General features: G+C 30.9%; 1 protein-coding gene across 19 annotated transcripts in view; it reads left to right on the top strand.

Annotated features, from left to right (window-relative positions):
- The window catches only part of LOC107074551 (uncharacterized), a 75766-nt gene that overhangs the window by 26611 nt on the left and 27835 nt on the right, over positions 1-21320 (top strand). For 11 of the 19 annotated variants that reach the window (XM_089175135.1, XM_089175132.1, XM_089175131.1 and 8 more), the window contains 16 exons: positions 38-136; positions 510-707; positions 798-981; positions 3094-3198; positions 9152-9280; positions 9423-9528; positions 13082-13099; positions 14359-14583; positions 15296-15456; positions 15526-15737; positions 15919-16123; positions 17944-17987; positions 19383-19579; positions 19720-19855; positions 19937-20267; positions 20387-20590. In XM_089175135.1, coding sequence (XP_089031261.1) covers positions 38-136; positions 510-707; positions 798-981; positions 3094-3198; positions 9152-9280; positions 9423-9528; positions 13082-13099; positions 14359-14583; positions 15296-15456; positions 15526-15737; positions 15919-16123; positions 17944-17987; positions 19383-19579; positions 19720-19855; positions 19937-20267; positions 20387-20590 — 2554 coding nt within the window. Of the gene's footprint in view, positions 1-37; positions 137-509; positions 708-797; positions 982-3093; positions 3199-3278; positions 6102-9151; positions 9281-9422; positions 9529-11774; positions 11889-13081; positions 13100-14358; positions 14584-15295; positions 15457-15525; positions 15738-15918; positions 16124-17943; positions 17988-18214; positions 18230-19382; positions 19580-19719; positions 19856-19936; positions 20268-20386; positions 20591-21320 lie in introns of those variants that run through there. The other 8 variants (XM_089175138.1, XM_089175122.1, XM_089175125.1 and 5 more) reach the window with 8 other exon arrangements.

The raw sequence follows: 21320 nt of genomic DNA, 5'->3' as shown, positions 1-21320 counted from the left end.
ATTCCTTATATTATTATTTATTAACCTGTTTTTTCAGAATGGTCTTACGCCGTTACATTTATGCGCACAAGAGGATAAAGTCAACGTTGCTTCTATCCTCGTAAAAAATGGTGCTCAGATCGATGTTAAAACAAAGGTAATGTAATTATTTTTATCTACATTTATGCTTATGAAAAGAACAATATAATTAGCGAAAGATCAATGGCACGATAGACGATGAATATTATAACTGAGCGTAGAAAAAAATTATCATATTCACGATTACATTGTTAACATCATCAATATAATTCAATTATCATTGGAAACACAATAAGTACTTTAAGTAGCTCTAGGTTGCATTTTTTGCATTGTTATCTTTAAGTGTCCGACTTGTTCACTTGACTCTATTGTCTTTATAGTGATAGTAATTATTGGTATTGTTTATACTATCTTATAAAAAAAATGTTGTTATACAATTATCATTTTTATTTTTATGTCAAATTGTTATTAAATATATGCGTTTATTTTAGGCTGGTTACACGCCATTGCACGTTGCAGCTCATTTTGGACAATCAGCAATGGTGCGATTCCTTTTACGCTCGGGTGCAACTGTTGATAACAGCACCAATGCTGGTTACACGCCGTTACATCAAGCTGCTCAGCAGGGTCACACGCTGGTTATTAATTTACTATTAGAAAGTAAAGCTAAGCCAAATGCTGTAACTAATGTAAGTAGAGCTAAAAATCCAATTTTTTATATACAAGACAACGTTTTTTTTACAAATAGTTAAAATAACAAATTGCATTACGTTTTATAGAATGGGCAAACTGCTTTGGATATTGCACAAAAACTTGGCTATATCAGCGTCATTGAGACATTAAAGGTTGTAACTGAAACTATTATTACCACAACACATACTATCACTATTGAAGAAAAATATAGAGTACAAGCACCCGAATCTATGCAAGAAACATTCATGAGTGACAGTGAAGATGAAGGCGGTGAGTACATGGTTTATTATTATAATCATTTGTTTTTGCTTAATAGATACTTATTGCAGTCTATGCATATTCAAATGTATAATCTTATATAAGAGTTGAATTAAGAAGAAATAACATTTTTTCTCAATTTAATAGTGGAGGCGTTTGAAAATGAAACCTCATGCGATTTTTAAATATACATGTTGAATATAGTTTGCAATATATTGAGAATTTTTATCTAATAAAATATATATTCGATAATTAAAAAAATAGGAATATTAAAAAAAGAAAATAAAGAAAAGAATTTCTTGTAAAAATACAAGTATAAATCCTATTGGAATTAAATTTCGATACATAATTCGATATAATGCATGCTGTAAAATAATTCTTATAGAAAAAATCCTACGTTAATGATGATATATTATTAATTTATATTCATTTCTATTTAATTTAATAAATGTTTTTATTAAGCGTTATCCGTGAAATTGTCCGTATTAAATTAATGAATATTTTTGATTTGTTAAATATGTATATGTATTACATCATTGGAATTAACACAAGTTTCTTCCAAAACAATTGCATGAAAAAATACTAAATGAATTATCAAGTAAGCTTCCTAAAATTATGTACACACTCTTGCATGAGGCATGAGGAGAATATATAGTGTAGTTTAAATAATGAAGCATGGATGATACATGTCTTCTTAGCTTATAAAAATATTTTCCTTATATGAATATCCTCATAGATTCTCATATCCTTTTCCCAACCCGATTAGTTACGATGGAACAGGCAACATGAGGTAGCAGGGATAGGTTCAAATTACTCAACTTGACACAATAGAATATATGTATATGTATCTACATATTCTATTTACATAAATGAACAAACATACGCGTAACGAATACGTATATTACATTATTATTTAGTATAATCGGTTTTTTTGTCGAAATTCCAGAGTTATTATTAAAGAGCTAAATGGCATTTTTCTTTGCTTGTTTTTATTGCGTTTCTTTTGCATTCATTTCGCAAGAGCATGTATCTAGCATATACTCGCTGGGTTGTTAAATACGTCTTCCATCAAATGTTTATTCAAATTATATTTTTTCCGTCTATGTAAATATATCTATTTAGTATTGAATTTTGCAAAATAGCTAAGCTATCAATATTTCAAATAACGTATAGATATTATCTTTGCTTTATCAATATTATGTAAAACTTTGAAGCTTCGTAATAGCACCAGGAATAGTTGTAAATATGCGGTCTTGCCTTAAAGTAAAAAGTATTCTACAGGATATTCTGTAATTGGTAGTACAAACGAGCAAGGGGTTGGTTCTATATAAAAAAGTAAATAAAAAATATAGAATTACATTTGTTCGTTGCTTTGTTTTTGAGATAAATAAGTTTAAAAATCTGTCGAGTACTTGTGCACTTGACTGTGTCTGCATCCCTAGAAACTAAAAGCCTCGTTTGATAAACATAAGTGTAAAATCGATACAAGAGGTATTATCATACTGATAATGTTCGCAAATATGTTAGGAAGCACAAAAATGTTATCCGAAATATCCGAGAGTAAGATAGTGGAATCTGTCGAGCTGAATCAAGTGCACGCGTATTCGACAAATTTTCAAACTTTTTTTTTCTTAAAAACAAAGCAATGAAAAAATGTGATTATACATTTTCGATTTAGTTTTCCATGTAAATTCACCCCTTGCACATTTGTATTACCAGTTACAAAACATTCTGTATACATAGTATAGATAAGGTATAGGATTTGAAATAAAGTTAACATTTGAACATATTATAGAAACAGATTCTTGCAATTCATTATTTATTAGCGTTTTCTTGAGTATTCTAATTACTTATTTAATATAATTAATATTATATTTGTATAGATAAATATATATATATATATTTATTATATTATAATATATTTAAAACGATATTAGTTGCTTGCTTATATATATTACAAATAAAGTTCTTCATAGCAGTTTCAGCGAAGGTATATATTTTGGTTTAACACTAACTATACGAAGACTAACAACCCAGTGATAACGAGATATAGAAACAATGTTTGATGGTGCAAAATTAGGGTTTTGATAAAAAAATGACCTTACTCGCCGGCGTATAATGTAGGTGGTGATGAAATCGGCATGGCAGCCATGAATGTGTACGGGCAGCCTCCACACGCGCAACACGTGTACCTTCCTTCTTACTACAAGGGCCAAATGACCTATACCCGTAAGTTCTCTGTTTTCTGTCACTCTGTCTCTACTCTCTACTCTCTACTCTCTCTCTCTCTCTCTCTCTCTCTCTCTCTCTCTCTCTCTCTCTTTCTTTCATTCACATGTCACACGTGCGTGAAGTACATACCGTACACACATACACTCTTCTGAGAGCCGTGTGATGTGGGTCATTTTGTAATATTTTCGTCGATCTCTGGAATTCTAAGCTCATAGATCGTCTGGTACATCGTTTAAACATTCCCTTCCCATCTATTCGATCCCATATAAATCGAAACGATCAATCCATCTTGTACATTATTTACCTATCTTCCCGCTAGCTTACATTTGGTATTGGATTTATACTTTTGGGTCCTTTTTTTTTTGTAAAAAAATAAACCCCCTTAAAAAAAAGATGAAATAAAAATAATTCTTATCGTTAGCATTTTGATTTTTAATAACGACGAGTAGACAAGATGAACTTATAGTTTATTTTCAATTGTTCTACCCTATGTCGAAAGTTGAATCTCTGATAGTTTGACCTTAATGCTCAGTAGTATGATTTAAATTTTTATTTTATGCACTCACTAACCATCACCTTAATCTTAATATTTCCCAATCGACATTATGCGAATGAATGCGAATAGTTTTTCAATAAGATGGTGCTCTTTCTCTCTCTCGTATTTAAATTCACTCACGTCTCACGTATTTATGTAAATATATACAATACGATGCGTGACAAGCTAGAAATCGTTTAATTATCCAACGAAGTTTTCAAGATATCGGAGAATGTGTTTGGTTGATGATGGTGATGAAGAAACAGAAGAAAAAAATACATGTTACTCATACATCAAGTGTTATGCATTTGAATTGAAATCAGCGAACAGATAGAGAAGAAATGTACATGTTAAAGTGCACACTTTGAAGCTATGAAACCGTACATCCTCTTGTTACAATTTTACATTCTGTACGATTAACGAAATGGGCCGTGCTCCCGGACCGGCGTTAATGCAATTAACATAATAACGAGTAGCATTATCATTCTAACACAAGTTGGTAGAAACGGACGTAGATTAGCTCGCTCGTTGCTCGGTTTTGACATATCATCCTTGGCGTCATCATAGTTGTCATTTTCAACATTGCACCCGTTGTACTCGTCTGTAGCCTATGACATGCATTCTACTTTGTCTGTTACCTGTTATGCAACGCGTACGACATACGTACAACAACGGCGCGCGACGTACGTTTCTCGTTGAGAGTTTTCTATTCATATTGGTGCAATAGAGAATAGTCAGTTTAACCCCCGTCGTCTTCTGGCGAACTGCCAAACGCAATCCAAGAACCGAAATATCACACGAATTTATATAACGTGCGGCGCTTACTTTTTTTTTTCTTATTTATCTTTTTTTTTCCTTATTTTTTCCTCCCCCGTCTTTCCCTTGATCTTTTTTTTTGGTTTCAACTCACTACGCGATTACCTTTAGAGATTTATGTTTCTAGGAAGATTTTTTATATTTGTTGCTGACGAAGTCTCGTTCAAAGCAAAGCAAAGTAAAGTAAAAAGGCTCACGTTGGATAGATATTTTTTTCGGTTGTGAACATTTGCTAAGCGCCAGTAGTAGTAAATCACATAATAATTATACCCATATATTATCACACATTACGAATTTATTTCGAGAATCGATCTATATTTATTTATTTGATCAATGAACACGACACTAGTGAACGTTTCTTTTTTTTCAAAGTATCGTTTATATACGCGTATAACGTGCATGTGCACAAGTTTAACAAAATTCTCCCTACCTTATTACTATAGAGACACGCACCCATAGATCTTGAGAAAACGTGAGGTAAACAGTAGAAAATCATAGTTGTTGTTTCAACGATGAACGGTGAAGTCGCGGGCAACGGCTATATCTTGCGGCGTGTAAATAAATTGGCGGGAAAGCTCGAAGGCAATGACTATTATAAAATTGGTGATTCATAAAATGAGGTCACGTTTCTAGCGGTGGTCTTACGTCGAACTTGTATTAATCTCAAAACAGTCGCTGTTCCTGACCCCCGCGGATGCAAACGTTATAGCGGAACGTACGGTGCATCAAAAAAAAGAAGGCGTTGTTACAATTGTGTGATTTTTGTTTCTTCTACGGTGAAACAGAGATATTTCCTCAATATTACGATACAAACTTTTAATCGCAATTGAACGCGAGGCAACACGTTTGATTTGTCGTCACGAGGATAAAATAAATAAACTAACGTTTTACGCAACGGTGTCGATAGTACGGAAAGAGAACGAAAATTTCGATAAGAAGATCAAGAATTCGTTTTTGAATTCTAGAACGACAAAGGTGATCATAACGGATTTATTTGATTCGTTCGAACGAATATTAATTGTCTATATATTGTGAAAATTTTTGATTGAAAATATTCGACGATAAGAATATAAAAGAAAAGAAAAAAATAAAACTTATAGAAAGATCTACGGTGATATTATCCTATCAACGGATCAAAGGATTACGCACAGTTGCGAATAATCAGTGATGCAATAATTATGAGGCACACGTAACAACTCGTACCGCCACTAAATTGTCTTTATATCATTGTATATGGCGTTGACTGCATAGAGAGTATCCTACTGTACACCGTATGCAACCTCGTCACAGTGCACCAGTGCACTTATTACTGTTCAAAAGGCACAAGACGATATAAACGGCGCTCTTCGTTATCTTCTTTCAGTTTTTCTATTTTATTTATTTATTTATTTATTTATTTTTTCTTTCTTTTTTTTTGTTAAATTTTGTTACCTTTTAAACATCGACATCTGTATCCCGTTTGAAATGGCAAAGGGAAAGGCAAAGGGAAAAGAGTCGAAAGGGATGGCATGCTGCGGGTGTGCACGCAGCAGGAACAGCGACATTATATGTAAATATGCAATTATCCTTGTCGTTATATTGCTCCATGCACCTCATTTCATGCACGTCATCATCTACGCACCTTATCATTATGCTTTTCGTAATTATTCACGATAAATTAATGCGTGCACGTTTCTTCGAAACGTCAAAGGCTACGTTACTTGTCGTTCGTTCATTCGACAATCGAAAAAAAGTATGTCTCACTCATTTATCTTTTTTCTTAATCAGTTATTTCACCTTTTTTGTAATAATACATATGTTTTTAACGTAAATATTCACACAAAATTGTTGTTAACCATATACTTTGAAATGATCGATTCGATAATTTTAAATATTCGCTTTTATGCTAATAAAAATTGCATTCAATAAATCCAACGACACAAATATCGTAATAATTAAATTCAAACGATGTTTTTTATCAGAAAATACATCGATGGCTGATGTATTTTTTTCAATGATTATCCAGACCAATTTATGTTCAATTGTTTAAGCAAACGTAACGAGAATTGAAAAACCGGTTTAAGTGGAATCGGCAGAATTATTGTTAATAATTGCTGTAAACAGCAACCTCATCGTGTAAATTAAATGTTAAATTACGAGGAATTAGTTAAATACGTATTTAAAATCATTTAATATTCATTACATAACATTAATGGATAATAGAACCAACATGACTTTGTTTTAAAGGCTCATGCCCATTAATAAAAGTTAAATATTCATTCTGTACGTATATATAACGGAAGTATACCGTAACAATGGCGCGGACATGCATTCTGCATTGCAAATGTAAACGCTGGCGCAAGACAAGGACGTCAAGTTGTAGCGCCAATCTTACAGACACAAACAATTTGTTTTAAATTAAGCCATGACCACCTCATACTACGAATAGCGTTATAGTATCAAATAGTTGCCACTTTACGACATCGACCGAAAATCACTCGGCCATTTTACGATAGGGTGTGTCAGTTTAAATTGTCATTGATATCGATGACGATAGAAACGTATATAATAACGTATTTACATATATTTTTACTTGTATATATTTTTATCTTTACTATAAAATAGGATGAATAATTAGAAATTAGATTAGAAAAAGTTAGGATGATACCGTATGATAAAAGTACAAATTTACACTCCGACCGTTTCTACATTTTACGGGATATTTGATAGTTAATTAAATTAATGTAAATTTTAAATGGAACAATATCTTGTTAATTAATTAATTACATCGGGTATGAAAAATATTTATACGCATAAATATTAATTTATATGATAATTAAAAAAAACAATCTATGGTGTTGATAAGCTCTGTACTCCTGTACGGTTCGTACACCTATAGATACGACCTTGTTTACATGAATATCGTTTCTATACGTACATAAAAGTGAGTAGAACTTGTTAGACCTAATTAAGTTTATAGGAGGAAGAGGAGGAATATACAGTACGTTACGTGAATACGACATAATAATTATACAGACGGTTGCATCAATGACATAAGGAATAATGTGGGATAATGAGAAAGGAGATACTAATACGAAATTTATTCCCAGCCATGACTTTTAAATTTTCTTATAAGTCAATAATAAGTTTTCATGATATTATATTCATAGATTAAAGTATTATTACGTTAGAAATGATCGAACTATTAAGAGTCATAATCTATCTTAGATTATTATTATTAAAACTATTTTCATCCTATGACGCTTCAAGTCTTCCTTATTCAATGAGATTTGACACGATTATATAGCTGATCTTCTGAGAGACGATTAGAACACGAACTCTCCAGAAGATATAGGTCACCGTTTACGAGATTGGTTCTTTCGTAGAGATAGAAGCGTCTTAGAACGTCTAACAGAACTGTTTCAGTATTACGTGTCCTTGAACGATGATAAAATTAGCGTTTCTGTGTTACGGTTACGTTCATACCATAAAATTAAACATAACTGAATACGTGGAGTGACGAAAATTCAAATTTTCAGTTGGTTCCGTAATAATATATTTATCCGAAAACGTTTTCCAAAGAAAACTCGAACTATCATCTTTATACTCGTTAGATTAAACGAGAGAGAGAATAAAAAATAAATAAAAAAAGGTGGGAAAGAGAGAAAAAGGAAGATTATTTGACAGCAATCATCTCATATCTACCATCGACGGTTCAAGGTCTTATTCTCTCATACTCGAGTAACTCGACATAATATTGTTTGTCTTTATTTTTAGATATTACAACATCTTACATGCTTTAAACATATACAGCGGCGTGAAGAATAATTTGCTTTTATCTGCCGATAACATATTAGACGTGGGCGGTAAATTTGTGGGCTGTCCATCCATTGGATAATTGTGGCCTATATTCTTGAAATGTCTGATAATTCGCAATCGTAAATGCGGCAAGATTTCAGTCTCCATTGTCAGTGTGAAAAATGAGAGTTACAGAGTAATACAGACTTCTGCATTTTATTTTTTGATTTCGGAGATAGATATTACACGACAAATTAAGGAAGTATGACGTACTTTATTGTTTCGTATCTTAAACGGCAGAGATTTAATCTGTGTGTAAATGTATACCAACGATTGAGCAGTTCTTTATGAGAGTAATCACGAACGGTGATGATGATAACAAATAAATAGAATAAAATGAAGAAGAAGAATAAGAAGGAGAAGAAGAAGAAGAAGAAGAAAAAGAAGACAAAAGATAAACCATAGTGTTGTTTTCTTCTTAAAAAAAAAACAAAATAATATGGTCGATGAAAAAACGATTATTTGAAAAATCTTTCTAACGCCGCTATATATTTATATATACCTTTTCCGATTTTGCTTGTTATTTCGCTTATTCCTAATAATTTCATTGGCAATGATATTATTTATTTCCGTTGCAAAGGCATCAAAACCAATGTCCATACATTTAATAATATTAGTGCATACGATTTAATTGTGACACATAGTATTATTTTTCATATACGGTACTATAATCTACCACTTTGTATTCATATTAACTCACGAAGAACTTATTAACGAGTATACCGTGAACCGTAATAAAGATCTCATTGTTCATTTATGCAGGTGAAGATCCGATGCTCAGCGACCAACATCAATACCGTTACATGACTGTTGATGATATGAAATCTATGGGAGACGACTCCATGCGCGTTAATGTTACTGATGACGAAAGAGATAATCGACATGCTGGAGGTATGTTAGAAAAATTAGTTTCTTTTTATCTTTGTTTCTTTTTTTCTAGTCAGTCGTTTAATTAACAACGGAAAACATCGTGTGATTTTTCGTTATCGTATAAAGAACGTTTTTTTATTTTCTTTGATTTACAATTTTCTAGCTCCCACGATAACAGAAATGATCACCAAGGAAAACTATCAACGTTCTAATGCCGCAATTCTAAAGCCGGACAATATAGATATCAATAGGCATCCGGTTCACGTTGGGTATGTATCGATTGTATTCAGATTTTTTTTTTTATTACATACAGACATTTTAATGAAAATTAGTTAATATCGAATTAACACGACAGAGTTCGATAAGCTGTATTATTATTATTATTATTATTATTATTATTATTATTATTATTATTATTATTAACGATTACGTACTGAGTGTCTCAATGTTTTTTTCTCTTCAAAATTTTATTACCATATTTTATAAAGAAAAATAAGAAAACAACGTTACGTTAAATGCTTCATTAAAAAGTTATAACAAAAATATAAAACAATAACGAACTACTTTTTAATTGCATACTACATAGGAATAGAATGTTCGTTCAAATTATAATTTCATTTTAATATGTTATTCGTCATTATGAATGTTAGAAATTGCATCTACGGAGAATAGAATTTATCCTATGACTAATCTATATATTTCTGTTTTATTTTCCTTAATTGTTTCAAATGCGTCACGAATTCTTTGCATTCATTTTTAATGTGCATTAATTTCTGTTTGATCAATTTCTTTTTCACTATTTCTCACAAGTAAAAATTTATTAATAATATCTTTGAAGTCCAAGAAATTGGTTTTCCTCGACTTATCTATTGTTGGGGATAATTGTCATTCAATAAATAATAAAAATATATTTTCTATTAATTCTGACTGCAATTCATTTAATAGGAAATCTAAAACAGATTGCGTGGTTAATTTTTCAAATAAAAATATTGAGTCTGCGTTAATGCAGACGTAATCTTGAGTTAACGTTGCATATTCAAATAGAAACACCGGTCCGTTATCGTTTCGTATTTTTATTTATAGCTTTTTAATTATATATTTAAAAGCTTATTTTTTTACTTATCGAATATCCCAGTAAAATATGGTGGGAAATATTGAGACACTCTGAATATTCGAAGGTTGGTTGAAAAGTTTTGAGTCTCAACAGAAATATTTCTATTTAAAACAAATAAAAATGAATTGTTTCTATTTAATGGTCAACATTTTTTAAAAACACCCGCTAACATATCATTCGATATAATACGTTGAATTTGGGAATATCGATGATACGAATAAATTTCATAATTGTACGGCTTATCTTAAACAAATACATGATCATGAAATTGTATAGGTAGAAAAATAAAGTTTTAAGGAGCGCGTGTGTATTTAAGAAAATTTGTTTACGCACGACGATTAAGTAAGATTAATAAAATTCTTGGACAACATAAAGATATAAATATTTAGTGTCGATGCCAGAAATGTGTACACTGCATAAGATATTGCATTTCTTATACTAGCGTATTTACTACTCTCGTGCCTTAAACGGTAATAGTGTTGATTATGAAAAAGCAATAATGTTGTGTATTATAGTGTGATACGGTGTGTGTTGATGAAAGTATCCTGCTGTAACTAATCCTTCAAATTATTGGTTGCTATGTAATTTATCTTCTAGTTTACTTCTAATTTATCTCTCAAGCCTATAATTTGCTAAATTATCGATGTTTGATAGATCTTTATTAAACGGGCTAAAGGTTCGTTATGCAAAGCTCGAACTAATCCAATTGAAGTAAAGAAATTATCTTTGGTTATCATTATATCAATAATTATTTAAAAATTTTGATAAATAAACGAAAAAAAGGAAAACAAGAAAAACGCATAGAACATAACACGTTAAAACGAAAAATAATCATTGCGTTCTTTAACATTTATCATCTCACTTTCTCTGTACAAAACATCGCGCGATCTCATCGATACTTTAATACAATTCGTTAATTAGTTAAAAATAAAGACAATTGTTCTTCAGTTACACCTTTGCATTCATACGTGTTTTCATTTAGCCGCTTGTCTTGCTCGTAGCATTGTTTTAAACGATGTAGCAATTTAGCATGAAATGTTTAAATATATATATATATTCAAAGATGAACGATTCTTTTTGGATATAACACGTTTTAAATAATTTCGTTAACCATTAGTATCTTAAATATTTTATTTTTTTTTATTTTTTTTCAACTAACACGCATCTATTAAATTTCTCTCGTATGTAGGTTTAAAGTCTGAGGATAAAATACTTGCGTCATATTGTTCTATTTTCGAAATGTTGAGTGTGATTGTTTCGAGTATATTATGGAGCACAGTTTTATGAGTTTCAAGAAATACGTTTGGCAGTGTTGCGTCAATCGCTAAAGTTTCTAAGAACGAAACGTCAACTGCACGATTTAATAAAAGAACATTAAGCATGTGCATGAAATAAAACAAGTGTCGATAATCATACACGGTTTTGTTCCGAGATTAGTGCCTCTATAGAGTTCCTAATTACATCGCTGGCTACTATTGGCACCATGTCAAAAGGACAAGGAATGGAGAGGGACAGGTATACCATTCCGTTTTTATTATATTAGACTCACGTGCTTGATATGTAGTCCACGATCCTTTCCTAATTTTTATCATCAAATTATACGTATAAATATCGTTGATAATTAATTCATTATCAAATGATTTATACTCGATATTAAATCAAGCACAATAATATTGATCGACGTCATTAATGAAAATAGTAAAGTACATGTTTTAAATTGAATTAGAATCGTAAGGAAGGATTCAATTTTTTTACAACAGAAATGATATACGAACAAAAATAAACGTATATTCACACATTGGCACATGACAAATCTATTTTACCAAAAGACAATTACGCCAACGATCGTGGAAAGTATTTACAAAAGTTATTACAAAAAAGAAGAATCGTTCATCCGTCGTTAATTCTAACAAAAAGAGAAATTAAGGAAAATTAGTCCTTTACAACGGCTGTTGTTGCTCGTTGCGGATTTATCTTACAAAAATATTTCCATTATATTTTTTTATTCAGCTACGTTATGTGCATAAAACGAGATCTGTCGTCTTTTATGCTGCTGTTGATAATAATAATAATAATAGTAATGAAAAACATTATATATAAATTATTTAAGAATTAATAGAATCTCGTACACGATATTAAATATTTATTTATTCTTATTCTTATAAATTAAAATATACTAATCGCATAAAAATCCAATTTCTAGAATGATTTCAATCGACAGCATATCATCAGGCAGATTTCGAAATCTTTCCTCTTATGTTGCAGTCCCAATGTATGTCTATTTTTCGCATAGTGTGAGTGATGTGTTGTCTATCGCGCGTCTCTATACTATAATACATAATTATTATTGTTATTTCCTTTCCGCAATATGTACTTAATAAAAAAGTGGTTTGTGTGTGATCATTGCGGGTTTTCGAAGCTATCAGCGATTATCAATTGGCAATACTTTAAGGAATCATTAAATGATTCAACTAACCGTCCGCTGATTTATTAATACTTTCGAAAATCTGTAAAGTTGTGGCAGAATATAATAATTCATGATCTCATCTTTCTCTTTCTCTCTCATTCTCTATTTCTATTTCTTTTTCTATCTCTTTCTCTTTATTTTTATGGCATCATTCATCGTCATATTTATGGGAACGAATGAATACTAACGCGTTTTTTATTTTGTTTCCGATCCTCTGTTATTTAATTTGCGCTACTCGCAGAATCCCACAATGGAGAAAGTAAGTGGATCTTCTCTTGAATCTTTTAGCTTTTGCTATTAGACGTTATGCTCCTGAATTGTATAGTTTCATGCGTTCGACACTTTTTTCATTCCTTGTTGCACATGACCCCCTTCTTCCCTAGTAGTCGATGACTTTTAGTCATTTTTTTTTTTTTAAATCGATAGAGTTCGTCTAACAGCGAACACATACCGAGTAACGAACTACGATCGTATCAATCGTTTGTTGAAATAGAATTTTATTAGAATTATCTTTCGTAGATTTATGTATTCGCTGTAAAAACGTTGCCTACAGCTATCATATACCACATAAGTTTTATTCAAATACAATCTTCTTTAGAATTTTATTAGTCATTCGCACACGAAAATTGTTGGAATGTATTATATTATATTATATTATCTATATATACTTTTTAAATGGATTTTTTTTTCGTTGGTTTTTTTAACAATTGACCTTTTCGATGTTTTCACATAGTTCTTTGATGTGATCATACAGCTCAGCTTGCAGCTTCGTTTACTAAAAACAAAAAAAAAAAAAACAAGCAAACAAAAAAAAAATATATAAAAATAAATCAAAAATTGCAATAGAGTGCTTAGCTTCTCGTCTAGCTTATCCTTGTCGTTATGATTACATGTCATATTTATTATTTACTTTTATCGATTACAATCAAATTCTTTCAAAAAATAAATCATTCCATAAAAAGATCAATACATATGATAGACACGAACAGAGATCATTTTAAATATTGTTTAATTTATTATATTAAATTTTGATAATATTAAATATATTAAATGTCTAATCTTTACTATTGAAAATGACTCATTTTTGCTTTGCGTTTCATAGTATCATTCTGGTGATGCATAATTAAATCTTTCACATTACCGCACGCTTGGCGTACGATGCGACTTGGCTATGAAAAATAATTATTATAATTATAAGTCAACAGATATCGAATGCAAAAAGAAATTAACCTATATTCAATTTAAATAAATATTTATTATTATTAATTAAGATATTTCCATACTAAACAGAATATAACTTGAAAAATGATTAAAAAGGTTTCTTCAAGATGAAAAGGAACGAACGAAACATCGATTGCGGTTTCACACGTTTATATATATATAAAATATGTTTTATTTATTATCTTCTTTTTTACAAATCTATATATCGTATCAATGTATAATAGTATTCAACGGCAAAACAATTGTTTGCAGTTAATTATCATTATGAGTTTTTCTAAAATCAATCTACTACGATAGCTTCCTGGTTTCTTTCCTGGTCGACGCGAGAGGTGGTGCAATGAGAGGATGTAGACACAGCGGAGTTCGCGTTATCGTGCCCCCACGTAAAGCGGCAATGCCGATGAGAGTAACCTGTAGATACCTAAGAAGAGATAAATTGACCAATCCGCCTCCTTTAATGGAAGGTGAGGCTTTGGCCAGTCGTATTTTGGAACTTGGGCCAGTCGGTGCGAAATTTTTAGGGTAAGTTTAAATTTAGATAATCAAATTAACATTATAATATATATTATAATGTTAATATATAATATATATATATATATATATATATATATATATATATATATATATATATATATATATATATATAATATTGTTTATTAACACACTATCGTCGGGAACGTCGTGAGCTTGACTGACGCGTGTAGCGGGCGAAAATGAGCGAAATATGAAAGCAGTGCACTTTTTAAAAAAACATGTTATATCTTCACATCTAATAGTAGGATTTCAATGAAATTTGAAAAATAGGTATCAAATAGTATTTCGAAGATGTAGAAAACTTAAACTCAAAGCTATCAAAATCAATCAATTGAATTTATGCTACTTTGTAAACACAAAACTTGCAATGTCAAAATAGCACATTTCATAAAATTATTAGTTTTTCTTAAAAATTAATAAATTTAAGACTATACACTGGTCAGATTTTACAAAAAAAAACAACCAAAAACATCATTCCTGCTCAAAAATTAGTGACAATGAAAAAAAACAAGCATTAGTAAGTGTTTTACTGAAACTTAGCTTACGTTCTGCATAAAACGTATTAAAATGCGACTCGCCGACCAGCGTCAATCTGTGGAACGGGTAGAAATACCCGACCCGCCGATAGTGTGTTAACAAAATAAAATATATTTTTAATTTATTGTTTCCTTTTTGGTTTTTTTTTCTTGTTTAAATTTAGACCCGTCATCATCGAAGTACCACATTTTGCATCATTAAGAGGGAAGGAACGAGAAATAGTTATCTTACGTTCGGACAACGGAGAAACTTGGCGCGAACATACTCTGGAAGCTAGCGAGGAGGCTGTACAGGATGTTCTTAACGAGAGCTTTGAAGGAGAAGGTATATGTTTTATTTTATTTAAACGATTGTTTTATCTCAGCAATCTTCATCATTATTCCGTAATCTTAGAATTAAGCCAGCTAGAGGATCTTCAAACGTCACGTATCGTAAGGATACTTACCGCTGATTTTCCACATTATTTCGCGGTTGTCTCTCGCATCAGGCAAGAAGTACACGCTGTTGGACCGGAAGGTGGTACCGTATCTTCATCGGCTGTTCCTCAGGTTCAAGCTGTATTCCCACCTGCAGCTTTGACCAAGAAGATTAGAGTTGGCTTACAGGTATGTTCTAAACATTTAAAATTTTATAGGCAATTAATTTTATTATTATAAAATCGATTGGCAATGGTTATTATCATTTTATTATAATTATTCAAGAAATAATATTATCTATGTAGAATATAACAATGAATATACGGTTTATTTAAATTAATGATATATTGACGTTTGAATTTATCTTTAGGCCCATCCGATACCAGCTGAACTAGTAGCTAAACTACTAGGTAATCGAGTCGCAGTATCGCCTATAGTTACGGTAGAACCACGACGACGAAAGTTCCATAAGCCGATAACTTTGACCATACCGGTTCCACAAGCAGCTAATAAAGGCATGATTAACCAATACTCGGGGGATGCACCGACTCTAAGGCTCCTGTGCAGCATAACTGGTAATATATGCTTGCGCGTAATATTGTAGAGCAGCGTACCGTCTTACTGGAAAATCTCTTACCGATAAATTGTTGAAAATCGTTCTGTCGCAATCAATTGGGTGTCATAAATATATAATAGTAGATATAATATATATATATATTAAAGTAGGTAAAAAAAATGACTTTTTTTTTAAGTGCCACGGAGAAATGGGTTGCTAGACACCTTAAAAGAATTCTCACCAAATATAAGCTCTTAATTTTAATAGGAAGACCCTCCGCATCGCAGTTTTTTTTTTCAGTCTAATAGATTAAAATTCATACCTCATTATTTATTGATTGTACAGAAAAATGTTCTAGATGAATTTTGTAGGAAATGTAATGCTCTACAAAAAAGGTATCTTATATTTTTTCCGTAAACTTCACCATTTGAGTGATATTGAAGATTTAAATGTGATGATTTTTAGACAAATTTCATTTTTGTTTATGAAATTTATAACTCGACAATGAATGACTATTAAAAAGTGCACAATACAAATTTTTGTAGGAAATTAACTGCTCTATAAAAATGGTGTCTTATGTTTTGGCGATTAAATTAAGCGTTCAAAAGATATTCATCATCAAAGTTTCATGTGTACCGATTTTTGTCTCTGAATATCTTTTGAACGCTTAATTTAATCGCCAAAATAAGACACCATTTTTATAGAGCAGTTCATTTCCTACTAAAATTTGTATTGCGCATTTTATAATAGTCATTTATTGTCGAGTTATAAAATTCTTAAACAAAAATGAAATTTGTCTTAAAATAATCTAACTTAAATCTTCAATATCATTCAAATGGTGAGGTTTACGGGAAAAATATAAGATACCTTTTTTGTAGAGCATTAAATTTCCTACAAAATTCATCTAGAACATTTTTCTGTACAATCAATAAATAATGAGGTATGAATTTTAATCTATTAGACTGAAAAAAAAACTGCGATGCGGAGGATCTTCCTTTTAAAATTAAGAGCTTATATTTGGTGAGAATTGTTTTAAGGTGTCTAGCAACCCATTTTTCCGTGGCACTTGAAAAAAAAAATAAGTCATTTTTTTGACCCACCCTAATATATATATATATTATATATCTTACCAGATTTTTTAAGCATTCGAGTAAATCAATTTGTAGTTTAGTTAGGCATGATGACAACGTCGGTAGGCAATCTCGTCTGTTCTCAGGTCGTCGGGACTGCGCGGCATGCTATCGGTTTTTTATTTTTATACCATATACACACATGTAATAACATTTGCGATATTTAAGTGTTATATTTTTATAATAGTCTTTTGTGTATTTGTAGCTACGCATATTAAACTTATATACTTATATCGTTTTCATATTTGCGATCGCAATATATATATATATATATATATATTTTTTTTTATTCTTTATTTATTTTTTTTTCCTAATACTGGTTTTTTTTTTTAGTAATTTTTATAATTTATCTATAGCTGATAAACACTGACTGCGGTTTACCCTTTGGTATCGGGCGAGATAATTGTTTCTACTAATATTGTACTATTATTTATATAATCTATTTCAATTAAATGAACAAATAATGAAGGGTTGTGATCTCTGTAAATATATCGATTACACATTAACGAAGGAAAAAAAACAGAACTTTACGTAAAAAGAAAAAGAAAAAAGGTCGTTTATTCGTGGAATGTGGAAATTATTACGAGAGAGATAGATGGTTTTATTTTTTATTCTTACAATTAGTTCATATAATAGCTTACAAAAATTAGTTTTTTTTCCTAGTTGCATAAATCAGACACGTAAACAATTTTTCTCTTTTTAAAAAAAGGAAAATCGATACTGAAGGGTCGAGGAAGATCTTGTCTATCGAGTAAGTGTCAGCCAAGTGAATTATTTTCAACTGTAATTTATAATCTTCTTATTGAAAGTGTATGCATCGTTTCAAGTTTTCTCGTTATCAGTGGCAGTATCCCGAAGACCTTCGGATAGAGATTTAAAAGGGAGATGGTAGCTGCATGTTCCATAGAAACATTTCGTTGAGTACCATTGTTGTATACATATCTTGTTGTGATTCATTGTTAATGCTTGCATATTGTTAGGATTGAGTCATTTAGGTATGGATTATTAATTAAAAGTAGATCAAAGTTTTATTACTTAGCTCATCGTAAGCGTCAAATTACAAGTTTTTGTTTCAGCACATTCAGTTGAATGGTAATTGCTTCAATATGTCAAGCTTTCATTCTAAATCAAATTTTATTATCTAATCGACATTGTGCTTAATGTAAGATACACGGTACTTACCTGAAATCGATAAAGTACTATTCAACGTTAGAACTTATTCTAACGATGAAGAAGTATTGCAAAATATCGCATTTTTTTAAATTTCTTTTATTTTTATTTTTTTATATTAAATTAATAAATGTGCACAGCAGCCACATTTCTTTTTCGTTGACATTTTCAATCCGGGGCTTCATAGCTGTTCAACAAATATCACAGATTTACGTTATATAATTTTTTCTTTTTCGTTTTTCAAATAACGTTATATTTTTTCAATAATTTCAACTACACTCGCTAATATTTGTGCGTTTTGTTTGAAATACATATCTTCTGAGATCAGAGTACTCTCGTGTTGCTTTTTATCTAGGTATTTATAAATATCTTCTCTCAATTGGTGCGTATAAAAATATGCAAATAACGAAGCTTTTTTTATATTCATTATACTTGTCTTGTGTACATAATAATCCATAGCACGCTATACACATTTCTAGAGACCGATGTTAAATACATAACGTTCATTAAATTTTTATAAATATCATATACGTATATATTATTTGTAATTTGTATGTATTTTCAGGTTTTAGTGAATTTCTATTTTTTACCCAATTCCATGAGTATGTGTGTGTGTGTGTATATACAAATATATATATACAAGCATATCTACGTCTAAAATATTTCATCATATCTTCTTTATAAAGAAAAATAATATTTCTAAAAATCATTATTCATATTCATTATAAAACGAGAATGATTACGTCAAGCATCTTCCCGTCCTTTCTATTTGCTAATGAAATCAACATATTTGCACTCATAATCATAAAAAAAAATGATTTAAATATTATAAAAATTACTACCTTAATTCTCTTCACATTTATTCGAGACTGTAATTAATTTCGGTCGCACCGGATAAAAACACACGTTTCACTACTGTTATTGAACATTTTTAGTACGGACATATTTTAATAATATTATTGGACTTGACATGTATGTCGTTCAGGGGGTCAGTCTCGGGCAGTCTGGGAGGATGTCACAGGTTCGACGCCGTTGACTTTCGTCAAGGATTGTGTCTCTTTTACAACCACGGTATCTGCTCGTTTTTGGCTAATGGACTGCCGAAATATTTCGGAAGCAACCAAAATGGCTACAGAATTATATACCCATGCTACTCATGTACCATTTATGGCTAAGTACGTTTGACAATTATACTGAATGGATAACAACAACTATTTTGCAAAATAATTATCTTCGTCTTTAGGAATATAATTCTTTTTTTCTTTGGTAGTTTTTTATTTTTTGAATTTAATACATTATTCGATATTATTTATAGATTCGTAGTATTCGCCAAACGTATAGATCCTTTGGAGGCCAGGATACGCGTATTTTGTATGACCGATGACAAAGAGGATAAAACTCTTGAACATCAAGAACATTTTACTGAAGTTGCGAAGAGTAGAGATGTTGAAGTAAGTGTGTGTGTGTAAATTTTGTATTAATATAAAATAAGAAATGTTAGTCAAATTTACTACATTGTGTACGTTGTGCAGGTTTTAGAAGGCAAAACTCAATACATGGAATTTACGGGTAATCTCGTACCAGTATTAAAAAGCGGCGAACAACTTCAATTACCATTCAGAGCGTTTAAAGAAAATAGAGTACCTTTTACTGCGCGGATAAAAGATCCAGATGCGGTAGATATGATGGGTCGAATAATGTTTATGAGTGAGCCTAAGGTTCCTAAAGGCGAGATACCGCAAACGCCAATATGTACATTGAATATTTTATTACCTGAAAAGATTTCGCCAGAGCCTGCAGTCTCAGAATTGGATTTACTTGAATTATCGAAAAATTATAGTTTTCTACGCGATGGTGGAATCAGTATGTAACAATTATTGATTACATTATTATTATTATTATTATTGTGATTAGGATTATATTTTTAATTACCAGTTAAGTATATCGAGCTGAGACGTTGTAATTTCTTTTTTTTTTTTTAGGTCGACCGGATGCTATACATAGAGCAACTATACGTTTAAGGGATATAGCAAATTTACTAGGCAAGGACTGGGAACCATTAGCAGAAGAACTTAACATTGCTCCGAACGATGTATCCTTGATAAAACAGAATTATCCTGATAAGCCAGCTCAACAAGCGGCAGCAATGTTCAAACTCTGGCAAAGTAATGGGAATAAGGCGACGGGTAAGTTTAAATATATTTTAATTATTATTGTAGTTTCTATTATAGATATATGATAGAAACTATATAAATAGGTGCCAAATGAATTCAATTTATATTAGTACGATACATCATAATTATACCATAATCGTCGAAGCGTGCTTCATCACGCAAGGTCAAGAAAACAAGATTTGCTCACTGCGATTGACTCAGACGTGTGGAATCTCGATCGTAATGTTGTTGATGATCTCATGCTACATTATTATTCCTGACATAACTCACAACTCTCTCTATTTCTTTCTTTTTCTTTCCCACTACTATAATGATTCCATCTTATTTTGACGAAGTACGCAAAACCTCTCAGCAATCAGTGGAACGACAAACAGTCGCGCAGTATTGTCTGAAGGATACAGTCAAATTTACTCGTGTTTGTTATTTCCTGTTTGTCAGTTCTCTCCTTGAGAATTTATATCAAACAGTTCGTTATAATTTTATAGATTTTTTCTTTTTACTTTAACGTGTCAGTGATATCGTGTGAAAAGAGAGTGTGTAGTGATTTAAAAATAAATAATTTTTATATGGTACATTTAATTACAAATTTAAAACGAAGATGCACATATCTTTGTATCAAGAGTATCAAAATCCAACGACGAATTTATATACTAGCGAACTTTTAATAATATTTCACAAAACGCCTTCGATATGTCATCACACTTCCAAAGTTTCAGGTATGTTATATAAATGGAATAATTGG

Source organism: Polistes dominula, unplaced genomic scaffold (genome assembly GCF_049000335.1).
Source record: "Polistes dominula isolate Pdom_NZ unplaced genomic scaffold, Pdom_raw_medaka contig_82, whole genome shotgun sequence".
NCBI classification, from domain to species: domain Eukaryota; kingdom Metazoa; phylum Arthropoda; class Insecta; order Hymenoptera; family Vespidae; genus Polistes; species Polistes dominula.
Note: the sequence above shows the minus strand (reverse complement) of the source record. Positions and strands in the feature narration are given on the sequence as shown.